At 51.0% G+C, this 13,978-nt stretch overlaps 1 protein-coding gene across 2 annotated transcripts; it reads right to left on the bottom strand.

Annotated features, from left to right (window-relative positions):
• Positions 1-254: 254 nt before the first annotated feature.
• On the bottom strand, positions 255-13,099 carry GATA5 (GATA binding protein 5). Of its 2 annotated transcripts, none has more exons than XM_082065296.1 (7): positions 12,901-13,099; positions 11,602-12,204; positions 9,367-9,533; positions 3,768-3,893; positions 2,855-2,942; positions 2,151-2,275; positions 255-1,127 (listed from the first exon to the last, which is right to left on the bottom strand). In XM_082065296.1, the coding sequence occupies exons 2-7, from the start codon at positions 12,119-12,121 to the stop codon at positions 969-971; spliced, it is 1,185 nt and encodes a 394-aa protein (XP_081921422.1). In that variant the 5' UTR covers positions 12,122-12,204; positions 12,901-13,099; the 3' UTR covers positions 255-968. The 2 variants fall into 2 exon arrangements, with proteins under 2 accessions (XP_081921422.1, XP_081921423.1); XM_082065297.1 differs by having other exon boundaries at positions 255-1,124.
• Positions 13,100-13,978: the final 879 nt, after the last annotated feature.

The raw sequence follows: 13,978 nt of genomic DNA, 5'->3' as shown, positions 1-13,978 counted from the left end.
CATTAAAATAATTAAAAATGAATCTCTACCATACATGGGAGAAAGCTGGAAATCCTCCATGCAAAATATCCCCCAAACTGGATGCAAACAAATACCTTCAACGCATCCTTTATTTTTCAGTCCCTCAAACCCTTCCCTTAACTTTTGGAAGACTGACTTCTGGTTTTCTAATGCTCAGAGTTGGCAATATCAAAAGTGATCAGGAAATACAAAAGAAAAACAACATTTCAGTATTCTTTTATTATTAGGAGGTTTTGACCATTTTTGTCATGTGGTTTGCCTAAAATAATAATTAAAAAAATCTTTGTTTGGAGCTGGAAAGGGAAGAGCAGTGTGTTTATTTCATGTATGACTCATCAGCTCAGTGTTGATACGCTAAACGCTTCAGAAGCTAACACTCTATAGAGATGATCATTTTTAATATAAAACAGTAAATGTTTAAAACAACCGTTACTTTTTTTTTCTCTTTTCTTCCTATTGTGGCAAATAAAACATAAGGGAGGCCACACAGTTTACATTTTAATAAAATTAAGTTATTTTGTGCCATGTTATTACAGTCTTTATTGGAAAGTGGAATAAATTGCACACAGAGGAGTCATAGGAGGGAGAAATCACTGTGAATAAACATAGATTCTGCGATGCATTTATTTGCTGGTTTCATCTCAAAGGAAGAAGGCTTTCCCCAGGAAAACAGAGGTGGCCCCAGGACCCCAGCCTCGGGGAGACAATCCTGGGTTTCTCCGGACGAGGATGAGCTTTTTGGGGAGCTGGTGCCACAGCGGGACCATCCCGACCCCATCCAGCCAGCGTTTTCCATGAGCATCCTCCAACAGAAACCCGTCCTGTGGCCACAGCTCGACGCCCCGCAGTCCCAAAGCGCCAGGGCAGCCCGTCCTCCTGCCCATCGGACGTTTGAAGGGCCAGCCAAAATGTTGGTCCCGAGGCTTTTTGCTGGAGGTTGGGGGTTTCTAGGCGAGTGCCAGGGCACACCAGGAGTCCTGCCGGAGTGGCATGCTCAGCCCGGGCTGCGGGGCCATGGTGGTGGGTGAGAAGGTGTAGTCCTCGGGCTCGAATTTGAACTCGCCGTGGCTGCTGGCCAGCGCCTCGTCCGACTGGCTCTGCGCCTGCTTGGGAAGGGAAGAAGAAAGTAATCAGAAAGCCTGTTATTAGCCAACAGGTCACTATCACCCTTGTTGTAAGATGGTGGTGGGACTTGGATAGATTATGGACATGGTGGGTTATCCCTGAAGCTACTGCTGCTCTTCAGAGCAGCCTGGAGCTGGGCATAAAAGGTGCTTCATCCCCAGCAAGCACAAGGAACACACCAGAAGGAGACATCCCGGGGCCCATCTGTATTTATTTATTGACTAAACATGTCCAGTTTGGAGATCTCTAGGCATGAGTAAATTTTTAAGAGTGTGGCACAAATCAGGTTTATCTGTTTCAGCCAAAAAATAATCCCTCTCCCATACGACACACCAGGCACTTGGGTGCTGGAGCTGAACTTCCCCTACATATATGTATGTCCAGCTTGGGGAGGGCTTAGACCCAGCCTAAAGATAGAGCTGGATCACAAAATTTTGGTGTGTGGGTTGATTTAGGGGCACTTTTTCCTCAGTCAAGACAAAACAGCAAATAAATCCTCATTGCAGAAGTACAGTCTTGCAATCAGGTGTCTCTGACAGTATCACAGCTCTGTGAGCACTGAGCACCTCAGGGCTATAAAGCACAGATAATGTATGTCCTGGAAGACATTTCATAGGAGCTACAGAGGTTTCCACCCTGGGATGATCCCACCAGCTCGATGGGGTTGTAATTCCAGGATTTCATGGCAGGAGATGGGAACTAAACCCAGCCCTGCACCAAATCTGGTTCCTCACCAATTGCCTCTGCAGCAGCAGGGCTTGGACCTCCCAGTTCCCCACTGCAAGATGGAATAGCTGATGGGGAGCCAACAGGCTGGAGGCCTTCTCAGTCTGCAAAATCTTGGCTCATGCTCCCCACTTTTCTCTGTCTGAGGCGGTCCATCAGGCTACTGGCCGCCAACACAACCAATGAATTGCTCAATATCATCAAGCTCCCCCCAGGTCTATTGAGGTGCATGGAGCATCCACTCCAGAAGACAATGGATGTGGGCCCCTGTGCCTTACCTGGGACACTGACACGATGGTTTGCCCAGGATACTGCGAGGTCGCACTGGGCTCTGACTTTAAAGTGACTGTGCTGTCTGAGTTGGTGATGGAAGAAGGGGAGTTAGTGGCTGAAGTTGTAGACCCTGGAAGAAAATCGGTACAGGACGATGAAGCAACATAGCACAAATCTGCTCTTAAGTAAATTTGTATTTTAATGGCTAGTATCACATCTCATGGCATGAATCTACTGTTCCCTTTCTCCATCATATCTCTGTCAGGGTAAGGCTTTACATTTGGCTGCCAAGATGCTGGAGGAGGAGCAGCCTTTCACAGCCTGGTAGTGCTGGTCCTGGTATAGGACGAATGGGCTAATGTTGAATGTGTTATGATACCTTCTCCTCAACTCTTTGATATACCATTCCCAGCCCTGTTTTTTCCCGTTACTCAGTTTAGCCCAGATCTGCTTGAACATGAACGCTGCTGGGCTGAAACTGGGTGTCTGCAGCACAGAGGAACCTCACGGGAATATGACACTGTTGAGATTTCCCACCCAGCGTCCTCCTTCCACGTGAGGTCTAGGCATAAATACAGGCCTTGCACCTAAAGTAATCATCAGGCAAAAATTCACAATAATGTGTTCTAGTTATTGTAATTTCTTGAAGAAGAAGTGTTGCGGTGGATTTTACTCCAAGCACCTGTGACGGATGATAGCAGCACTGTACCTGTTGAGGTTTTGCCTTTGGTAGTGTTTTTAGGCTTCCTTTTCCTTGTCTGGATGCTTTCCTTTTTCATGGCCAGAGGTCGTGGTACCTTGACATTCATAAAGTTTAGAATTATTAATATTGTATTTTACTTAGCTCCTTTCCACACACGTTGCTCTCCTATTTATGTACTGTAGCTCATGCAAAGCACCTAAAGTCCTTGTCCTTCACTAAGTGCTATTTTTCTCTGCAGCAGGCCTTGGCTGGGAGATGTATAAGGCTAACAGCTAAGGCTTTCCCACAAAGTTTTCCTTTATTTCCTATTTTCCTTTTCTTGATTTATTAGTGACCTTTATGACAGCACCCTATTAAATTACAATGCCAGACTGAGACCCTACATGGCTCATGGGATAAAGAGACTTTAACCTTTATCGCAGAAGTTTAAAAAGGCCTGTATGGAGGGATGAAGTCTCGTCTTTGGCTGATGGACGTGTTATCAACAATTCCCATCCTCTGTGGATGTCATCAACCAGCCTCCATGTGGACTCCTTAGCATCCTTCACACATTCTTAATCACCACATCTAGAAGAAATATAGCCCTTATCTCCAGTTTGAGATTGGGGAGCTTCAGTCTCCAGCTACTGGAACCTGGTAAGCTTTCTTTTTGGAGAGTAACTTGGCAAACAACCTAATTAAGAGCTACTCAGTGCCAAAAATCTCCCCTCTGTGCAGATACCTCTTGAGACTATTCCAGAATCCCCTTAGCTTTACTCCGGAGAACCTCAGTAGACTGAGCTTTTAACTGTTGAAGGAGACAGGACTGAATTATGGCTCTTCTGGGTCCAGCCTAGAGGCTGGTGCTTAATATCCTGAACCTACTTGATGGTGATCCCAGCACCCAAAGGGTCCCTCCCAGCATAGACATGGTCCTTACCCCATGGAGCTTCATGTACAAGCCACAGGCATTGCAGACGGGCTCCCCTTCGGCATTCCTTCTCCAGAGGGTGGTATTGGTTGTGTGGCAGTTAGTGCAACATAGGCCAGCACGTCTAGATGAAGACTTAAAAACAAGCAAACAAACATGAATGCACACATAACCATGATTAATTGGGAAGTTTCCCTTCATATACAAATAAAATCTCCAATTACACCAGTTTCTTGGAAAATGCGAAACACGGATGATAGCCAAATTCACATCAAAGAAATTACATTCAAATGAGATCACTCTAATTTGCAAGTGCTTTTTTTAACGGAGCTTGATAAACATGGCAAATATCCTTGCAACACACAAACTTTCAGCAAATCTGCTGGAAGTGATCAAAACTCAGAGCACAGAAAACTTTCTTCCAGTAGATCCACTCAGTTGGAGAAGGAGATGGAAAATGTCAGAGAGGCTTTAAGCACATGAACAAAACTTCTCATGCTTTAAGTGAACTCTTCTTCTGTTTTCTGCACTCAGAACTACTGCTAAAGTTAGCAACATCCCAACTAATCTCTGGTTTAAGACAATTGGAATCAATTGGCTGAACTAAGCAGGACTGAACTGAACTGGCCCATGATGGGACCAAGGAGCTTATTCTTTGCACGTCTCACAGATAATCTGTTCTCTTTCAGGCTGCAGAAACACCGTGTAAACATTAATTAATGACATATTTGGTGAGAGCAGTGATTGCTGGCTCTTAGATGTTAATACTGCCAAATGGAGAGGGAAAATATTCTGGCAGAAGCAGCAAACTCATTTCTGACAACTGTACTCTGAGCCACTGGAAAATTCACAAGTGTCTAAATACAGACTCATCAGCTCAACAGGCATTTCATTTGAAAGTCTCTTAACACCAGGTATTGAAACTATTTTAATAAAAGCCTTCACTAAGTATAAGATATTAGTGACATAAGTAATACCACAGACTCTCCACATTCAGGTGTTTGAATATGTTCTTCAGCCTTGAGAAAAATCACTTTGACTCCTCTCAAAGGCAGAAGAGAGGTGATGCGGGTAATAAAGAACTCCCTGTTTGTTTATTCTTCCATTATTGCTTGATATAATGACTGAGCAATATAACAAATGAAGTGGGAAGAGTAGGAATAAAAATGAAATGTTTTTACAAGGTTAGCAGTCAAATAAAGCTCTGCTTTTAGTTTCAAGAGACACAAGTGACATGCCCAAGCTTTGATTCACTTGTTGCTCAGCAAAGAGGTCCCAGCAACTATTTGCTAATAAGAGTATTTCTTTGGAAATCATTTAGCTTTCAAGAAATAACCAGGCAAAAATAATAATACACTGAGGTGTGAGCTGACAAGCCTGGCACAGAGCAAGGGACAACAATCCTTGTCCTTCATATGGGACGTGGCGTCACAGCAAGATCCTGGAGCAGCTACAGAGCTGCCTGAAAGTCTTCCAGCTGCTGGGGCTGTGTCGTCCATCCCTGTGGCCAGGAGGGACCTCAGCCCTGATGGGGGCGGAGGGAGGGATGAGCACCGCATGGGTGCGAGGGCTCTGAGGTCCAGCTCTTGCTGTGGGTGCGGAAGGGAATTTGGAGGTGCTGAGACCTGCAGTGCCTGGCACTGTGAGATCTGCCATCGCCTGCTGATGGAGAAAGGCCAACACAAAGCCCTTTGGAAAGCCCTGAGATTTCTGGGCCACCACAGGTCCCTAGAAGTGAGGGACACACTGTCCCTGTCTCATAGAATGGTTTGACCATGGCTTGCAGATGAGGTGGCAACCAGACCTGTGGCTCCAGTGGCCCAAGGGCAATGGCAGCTCTGCCAGAGTTCTGCCTGTCCTGCCAGCACATTGTTGCCACCCGCTCATGGGCAGCGACTCGTGTCTTCTGCGTCTCCTGCACATCATCTCTTAGATCCATGGAGACCAGAAACCATCCTCCGCAGCCAAATATTACAATTTAAACCCCCAAAACCCCACGCAAACTTGGTCCTGTAGCACAACCTGCCAGCTTAACAACAGAGACAGTCAAGGTTACTGTTGGTCACTGAAGGACGAGAGTACAATACATTATTGCTGGTTTCCCAGCAGTTCCCTTAAAAGAAAATGCATTTCTGCCTGCCTCCACCCGTCTGCCTTTGTATCGTTCTGACCTTGTCTAGGAAGTTGTTGACTTCAACATTGTGCTCCAGTGTTTATTTATACAAATGCAGCATACACTCAAACAAAAACCCTTCACAGACCTGGTTTGACAGCCAAGTGCTGCTGATAAGCTCAAGGAACGGTGAGCTGATGCCTATTGCATCGACCGTGTGTGAGCGCTACTTGGAGAGCCCAAAAAATTCAGCACCAGCAGGGCAGATCCTTCAAGGCAGCCCGAAGCTGTCAGAGACTTTGCTTCTCCTCCTTTTCAAAGGTGGTAATGAACCCACAGGGTCTCACAGGAAAAAAAGAAGCCTCTGAACCTTCAGATTTAATCAACGCTTCTCTGTCCTCCCTGCCAGCAAGACGGAGGGGACCTGGAGCTGATAGGAAAGAGGTTGCAGCAAAGTGTACTGACATACCCAAGCTCAGCTCCTGCAACTGGGTGGATCAAGGCTCAGAGCCAAAGGAAGCAGCATCTCTTGAGATTTGCCTTTGTTACCACAGCTCTGGGCAAACCTGCACCTTGGAGGATGAGGAAGCAGCAAGAATTGATGTCCAGGAGAAAGCCAAGGCACACAGCACGTATGCTGCATGGCTCTGAGGTCCTATTAGATCATCCCAGGGCTGTGATCAGCCCCATCCCCACCTTCCCCAAAAGTGTCACCAAACCCACTATGCATTGCAAACTGTAAAAAAGGACAGGCTGAAAAAATACCCGCTGAGCCAAGCTGGCAAAACTCAACTCCAGATTAGTCCTTCAACATAGGACGGTGTGGGAGCTGCTGAGCACAGGACGCTGCTGTATCTGCCCCCCACCCCCCCGCCCTGTGCTGCACCACGCAGTGCAGCTCTGATCCTGACACGGGGGAATCGCACAGGCAAGAATGGAGCCATCCACCTCCACTGACTGCTCCTGGATGGTAAAAGTGATCTGGCTTTTAGGACTGTGTCCAAGGTATCATCTTGTGAAACGCACCAAGAAACTTTGGCTAGAAAAGATACTGCCTAAAATTAAGTGCTGCTCCCATCCTCCTCTAAGATAAATACTTTGTGCCAAAAGCCATGGTGCTTTGAATCAAGACACAGGCCGTAGCAAAACGGCTGTCCCTGCTGCAAAAGGGATGTTGCCCTGTCTCAAAAAAAAAGATGAAAAAATGAACTGGAAACTACACTACACACTCTCACAAACAAGCACTACTGAGCTGCAGGACGTCATTCCCGCAGTGTTATCTGGGTCACGTTGTGTTCTTCGGGGCTTTCAGTAGGACTTTGCTTTGTGAAAACAGAAGTCAGAATAACTCGCAGTGTGGCATCTACTTACAGAACAAAGGTCGTAACGTAAAGGACAAAAGCAACCATTTTTCCTCCCCGTGTCTGTATTTCACTGCATCACGAAACAGCCAATTTCATCATTTCTTTCAATTGTGTGTCACTGCGTTCACCACTCTGCTCCAACCCAGCCCATACGGGGAGGTTATGGGCGAGGAAAATATTCCCCACCATGGAAATCGTTTGAGGGAAGAAACATGCCAAGCCACAGGGGTGCAGGTCGCTCCCTCGGTGGCGGATTTGCAGATCACGCCTGGCACCCTCTTGCTGATCACCAGTGGATCCTCCGTCCTCTGATGGGGCAGAACTTGTTGCAACATGACATTCTAAACCCTTGGGAAAATCCAGGATTTTGAAATGTTTCATTCCAAAGTCAGAATAGAAAGTCAAAATTGCAGCCTCTTTTCTAATCCATAGAATGAAATCCCCTCAGGTATTTCAAACTTATTGAAATGTTTCCCCTGAATAAGAATCAGCTCTTTCATTTGGGCTTTATCATTATTGTATTGATAGCAAAAATAACGATTAAAAAGCTTGTAAGTTCTTTGATAATTCCTGGCAAGCTTTGCTTGTCCCTGGGAAACGGTTTTAATTTTACAAACTAGCATTCTCCACCTGAAAACTCTGCTGAAATATTTGCTGAAAAGTTCTTCACGGGTGCTACGTACAAGGTGCAGGCAATGCAGGGCTGTCTCCCTTCCCACACACCGAACTAAAATACCGAATGGCAACAAGATCTCTCCAGTTCCTTTGGGGAAGAGCTGTTAAAAAAAAACCCTAAAATTCATCCAGTGCCACATTTTGATGCCAGTCCAAAATGTGGAGTTGGATATAAACTGGTTTGCACTGATCTCTCAATTCACGGATTGTATTTGCTCTGAAGAAATCAGCAGTGTAACTCTGAGATTCGCAGCACAGCAGTGAGCAGAGCCTGCTGCTGCGGTGCAGAATTAATGGCATTATATTAAAGGAGACCAGGAGGGTTTTGGTGAGAGAAGCAAATCCTGTTGGATAATGCAAAACGTCTCACAGAAATGCTTCAATTTTAATGTGATAAACAAAACAGGGTGATTTTCCACGTAGCCGCCGCTCATTTCATTTTGAAAATCTGGAGCCTCATTTCCGGGATCGGAATCAAAAAGAAACATCTTGCTCAATCCCAGCTTATGGGGGCTTTTTGGCTTTCTTACGCAGAAACTTGTCACTATTGGGTTATTGCTAATAATTTGTTTTGCAATGCAAAAAAAAAATAACTGCATGAGTACACCCCAAGTGAAAGCAAAAGGAGCTCCCAGCTGTCCCCTCGCACAGCTCCGACAAACATCCTGTTTGTAAGGACGGCTTCTGACAACAGGCGCTGAAACCAAAACTGTTACCACCAAATTTAAACATCCCAAAGCGACTCTACAAAAAAAGAAAAAAAAAAAAAAGAGGAGCCTTTGCTCTCTCACTGTGGAATTCCAATTGGAATTGGAATTGGACAAAGCCAAATATCCCATTGAGTGGGGGGAATTAATGCCTTAACCTGCAGAGAAACCAAGAACCACCAAACCCCAAACTTCCCTCTTAGGCAGGTGGGTGAAGGTAGTGGGGGAATGAGCCTCATCCTGCTCCCATCATGATCAGCCGCAAACCTGCCTGGGCCAGCTCAGGATCAGCCCTGTCTCCTGTTCAACCCTGCCTAGACCATCCGTGTCTGCATGAAGAACTAGGAAATAATCATCACTATTATAGAATAAAAAGCAATGCACAATGTAGGAACAGAGCCGGGGGAAGCCCAGAGAGCCCCAGATCGTGGGCAGGGCTGATCAGCCCCTGCTTGGCTGCGGCGCAGCCCCTCCATGCAGCCCTGGGACCCCTCTGGTCCCTCCTGCCCTGTCCCCGTGCTGCCCACTCTCCAACTTCACTCCCTTCCTCCAGCCAGCTCTGCCCCACAAGAAGGGGCTCCTTCCAGCACTGGCAGCATTTTGTTTGTGGGAGAACCGAAGGTCAAACAGGGCCTAACACAAAGTGCAGAGACCGCGACAGAGCAGACAGCGCAACAGCCCCCCGGCTCCTGCTCTCCAGCCACCTCCCGGGTGGAGTGGGGGATCCTTGTGGGGTTTCCCTCTCTTACCAGCCTCTTCTGTGGCTTGAGTGGCCGGTTGATGCCGTTCATTTTGTGGTAGAGCCCGCAGGCGTTGCACAGGTAGTGCCCGGTGCCGTCCTTCCTCCAGAGCGGCGTGGACATGGCCCCGCAGTTCACGCACTCCCGGCCGTCCCCGGGGAACTCCTCCAGGTACTCTGGAAGAGACACCCAAGACATGAAGGTCAGGAGCTGTCCCCACCGGACAAGGCCACCCATGGGGACCCTGCAGGAGAGGGTTCCCAAAATCCTCTGTGCCCCGCTGCTTCCCTGCAAGAGAACATCCCTGCCCGGTGGGAATTTATCGCCAGCCTGCAAAGTGAGGAACAACACCATTTCTTCCCCCCACACCTTAATTTTTTAAGATTTTGCTCAAAACTAGAATATTCCCCATTTCTTCCCCAACAGACCCCAAAGTGCTGAGGGCGGCTGGGGTCTCCCCGCGATGGGATCGGGCAGGGAGGCCATCAGCGGGAGAGCGCGGTGTTACCCTACGCCAGGCACAGCCCGAGTTGCGAAAAAATAAATGATGAGGAGGGAGGCAAAATGGGGAGATTTTCCTAATTTCCAAGGAGTTGCGTTGGTCCGGGCTCTGGGCTGCCCGCGGAGCAACGCCCGGGCTGCGGCTCCGCTCGCCCCACTCCGGCCGGGTTGGCAACCGCGGGGCTCCCCCGGACACCATCCCCGACACTTCCCCTCCCTCAAACTCCTGCTACAGCGGCTCTTCCTCGCTTTTCTCCCCCTCCGAAAGCCCCGTGAAGAAGCCGCGGAGCCGCCAGCTCCAAGCACCGTGCCCGGTCCCTCTCTGCCCCGAGCGTGGCTCCGCGGGGAACGGGCAGCCCGGAGCAAAACTCTCAATCGAGAGAGTCGGTCTTTTCCCTCCTGCCGCTTTTCTGTCTCTTTTTGAAATAAATTCCTCTGCCTGGAATGTTATTTTCTTTCGAAGAAAAATATGGTCTCATTTTTTTTTCTTTTTATCTTCGATCGTATTAATAATGATCCATCGAAACGAAAAGGAAAAAGAACAAAATCACAAAGGGAAAATGGAAAATAAAAATAAAATATAAAAAGTACAAAAAAAAAGGCTCAATAATTCATTAGTGAAAAAAAGAGAATAGTTTACGCTACTTAAGAGCAGTTTACACTATTCAAGAGCAAATAATAAACGGCAGAGAGAACGGCGGCCACTATTCCGGATCCCAAACCACCAGATTCAAAGCGCAGAAGACATTTCCGCGCCACCACCTCCCTCGGCAGGACCGGGGAGATCCCTTCTCGCACAACGCAACGGATTTTCCCAGACAAAGAGAAAATCCTAGAAAGAAATTGCTCCCGAGCACCTCCGGCATGGGAGGAAAAGCCGAGCCGGGGAAGCAGCTCGGTGGGAAGAGGGGCTGCTTCCCTGGTTTAACTTTGTTCTTGGGGTAAAGATAAGATAATTCGGTCCACCGCAGTAAAGATGATAACGCGGCTGAGATCTTGAAGTGGTTTTTAAAGGATTTTGCAAACCACCGCCGGAGGAGGATGGTGAAATACCCCCGGGGTTATAAACCCTGCGCACGGAGAGCCCTTTTAAATCAAGCCCCAAATTTTATTTGCTCAGGGCTTGGTTTAAAAGGACTGTCCGGTGTCGATGCAAACGAATTGAAGTGAGGTTTATTGTTCAACGCCTGAGTGCATTTCAATGTCTCTCCAAAGGCCGCAGAGCCATGCAGCTGCGGACCTGTTTGGGAGAAGGAGAATTAGGAGACCGAGAGTCTGTTCAAATATAAACTAATTTACCACAATAAATTACTTAAAAGGGAGGGAGCTATAAATCTGCCCCGCTAATTTAAACACAAGGGTAAGTATTGAAGCACAGGCACAAAGTCGATATTGTGAGAAGGAGATATCGCGGGGGTGGGGAGGGAAAGGGTTGAACGGCCCCTGTTCCTCTGTCCTGCGGGGGAATTGCTCTCCTTTGAGACGTGGTCGTTGCCCTTCGTGTCACACACACACCCCCACACCCACCACCTCTGTCCAGGGTCAGCCACACACGCCGCGTGCCCGAACCATCTCTCCATCCCTGGAAAAAGTCATCCCCTGCTTTCCCATCGGGGATGGCAGCTCAACCCAGGGCCAGGCCACCAAGACACCGAGGAAACGGGAACGGGAATGGCTACGACCCGAAAGCCGGGAAACGAGCCCGCGCCCCGAGGCGACGGTGAGGGGCGACGGCGACCTTACCGAAGGTGGACCTGCGGCCGGGTAAAGCCGCCTGTCTCGTCTGCAGGCTGTGCAGGACACTGCTCTCGAAGTGTCCGGCCGTCCAGGAAGGCGGTATCTCGGGGGTCACGTAGGCGGGGTAGGGGCTGGAGTAGGACCCGTTAACGGAGCGCACCAAGGCGTTGCCGTATTGCTCCCGGCCCCCGCCGCCCAGCAGCAGGGACCCCTGGTAGGCGCCGTCGCGGCCCGGGGGGCTGCTGCCCGGCGGGCTGTGCGAGTAGGAGAAACCCGACGGCGGGTGGGGGCTGCCGGCGTTGAAAGGAGCGGCCTCGCCACTGCTCTGCCCCCATCCCGGGGGGCTGGAGAGGTGACTCTGGTGCGGTTCGCAGCTTTGCAGGTAGGGCAACGTCTGAAGGACGGAGGGTACCCGGGTGGTGGGCACGTAGACGGGCGAACCGGCCGACGAGTGGAGGAAGTTGCTGGAGTCGTGGGAATAAGCCGATTGGCCATGGTTGGGGGCGAGGGCCAGACCCTGATACATGTTCCGTCCTCGGCGGCGGCGGCGGTTGCTCAGGGCCCGGCCGGCTGCGCCCCGACGTTGCCGAGGGACTCACTCAGAGGAACCTGGGGAGAAAGAGTGGAGAGCCGCAGGCTGAGAACCCGGCAAACCCGGGCCCGGGGCCCTTCGCACCCGCCGGCGTTTCCCGCGGCGAAAGCGCCTCTTCCGTGCCTCAAGCAGGAGCTGTAATTTGTATTTTTTTTCTTTTTATTTAAACTTTCCTCTGGTCAGTTCGTCCCGCGGGGAAACCCGCGGCGCCGGGCCGAGAGCAGCGCCCGAGCCACAGCGACAAATAACCTCTGCGCAGCGGGAAGCGGCCCCGCCGGCACCTTCCCAGCGCCCCGCCGCTCGCCTGGGCACTTCCAAAAGGTCGGAAAAAAAAACCACCACCAAAAAAATAGCGTTTTTTTTTTCTCCCCAAAAGTACTTCCCTTCCCGTCTCTTTTTTTTTTTTTTTTTTTTTTTTTCCGAGCCCCAGGCCTGGAGTGCGTCTCGGGGCCTTGCTGGCGGAGAGGCGGCCGGCAGCGCCGCGGCCCTTGGGGCGCCCAGGTCGGGCGGGAGGGGGGTCCCGGCGGCTCTGGGCAGCGGCCCGGACCTGGGGCATCCCCGGTGTCCCACATCCACTAGCGCTGCAGCTTTCTTGTTAAAAAATTAAATGAACCTCAGGCAGGCCTCTCCGTGCAGAGGAAGCCGTGGAGCACCGCAAGAGCATCCCGCCCCCGGCCCCCCTCCCGGGCCGCTCCTCCCGCACAGGTACTTACATGGCAGCGGACCGGGAGCAGAGCCGGGCATGGCCCGGGTGGGCATGAAGCTGCACTCAGATCATCCAGGGGTATCCCAGGAAAATAAAAATAATAGTAGTAACAAAAACAGAATAAAGTTTACGGGGGAGGGAGGAGAAAATCACAAAACAACCAGGACCCGCTGGCAGACAGGGGCTGCTCTCCCCGGGTCCCTCCCCTCCCGCCACCGCCGTCTCCCGTGGGTGCGTCCCTGGCTGAGCCCGGCGGGGAAGTGGCGGCGGCAGAGGCGGCGGCGGCTCTTTACGGCGGGCCCCGGTGCGGCCCGTCCCACGTGACGACCGGCGGGGTAGCCCCGGTCCCGGCCAGGATTGGGCGCCTCCCGATATGGGGGGGGCACTGGATAAGTCCCACCGGCTCCGCTCCCGGCGGGGGGGACGCGCCCGCCGGCTCCCCCCTGGCGCGGGGCTGCGGGCGCCGGGCGGAGTGGGGACAGGATGCGGCCCTGAGGGTGCCCCGTACCCCCTGGCTGACACCCCCGTAAGGCTGGAGGTGTCCGCCCGCCCCCCAGGGAGGGGCAAGGGGTGGCTCCCTCTATTCCAGGCCTCGCTGTGTTTCCGGGGGTCTCTCCGACACCCCGATGCTCCCAGGCCGTCGGTGGTTGCTGGGGAACACACCGAAATTTTTCCGGCCGGGGTTTCGGGGACGTGGACAGGCGGTTTTCTGCCCCGAGCGAGCGCTCTGGTTCTGCTTTTCAATAAAACCGATACTAACGGGGAAGGAGGGTCTCGCCAACATGCCCCCCCAGCCCGCCCTGCTTTTCTCAAGCGGCCCACGGTCCTTGCGAAGCTGGACCGACGCTTGCAGCCTCTCCGGCCCGTCCTTGCCCAGGGCTCAAGGCGGCTCTGCCCGTCAGGGCCGCTGCGGAGAGCAGATCTCCGGGTCCTCACCGTCCCATCGGGGCCGTCAGGCCCCGGGCTGCCCCGCTTGCAGGGATTCTGCTCTTCCCCAGGTGGGTCAGCGGAGAGAATCCTCCTCCCCGGCCCAGGGGCTCTGGCCTTGCGACGGCAGCAAAATCGCTGTTCCAGGTTTTCCCCGT

Source organism: Streptopelia decaocto (genome assembly GCF_964273445.1).
Source record: "Streptopelia decaocto genome assembly, chromosome: 14".
NCBI classification, from domain to species: Eukaryota; Metazoa; Chordata; class Aves; order Columbiformes; family Columbidae; genus Streptopelia; species Streptopelia decaocto.
The sequence above is the reverse complement of the archived record's forward strand: the minus strand, read 5'-3'. Positions and strand labels throughout refer to the sequence as shown.

Bases quoted from the DNA above. Each gene is read 5' to 3' on its own strand.
- GATA5 (XM_082065296.1), bottom strand. From the start codon at position 12,121: ATGTATCAGGGTCTGGCCCTCGCCCCCAACCATGGCCAATCGGCTTAT. The intron at 2,943-3,767 runs GTAAGGACCATG...ATGAATGTCAAG, and splicing joins TGTACATGAAGCTCCATGGG to GTACCACGACCTCTGGCCAT. The intron at 2,276-2,854 runs GTACAGTGCTGC...ATTTTCTTCCAG, and splicing joins CAAAGGCAAAACCTCAACAG to GGTCTACAACTTCAGCCACT.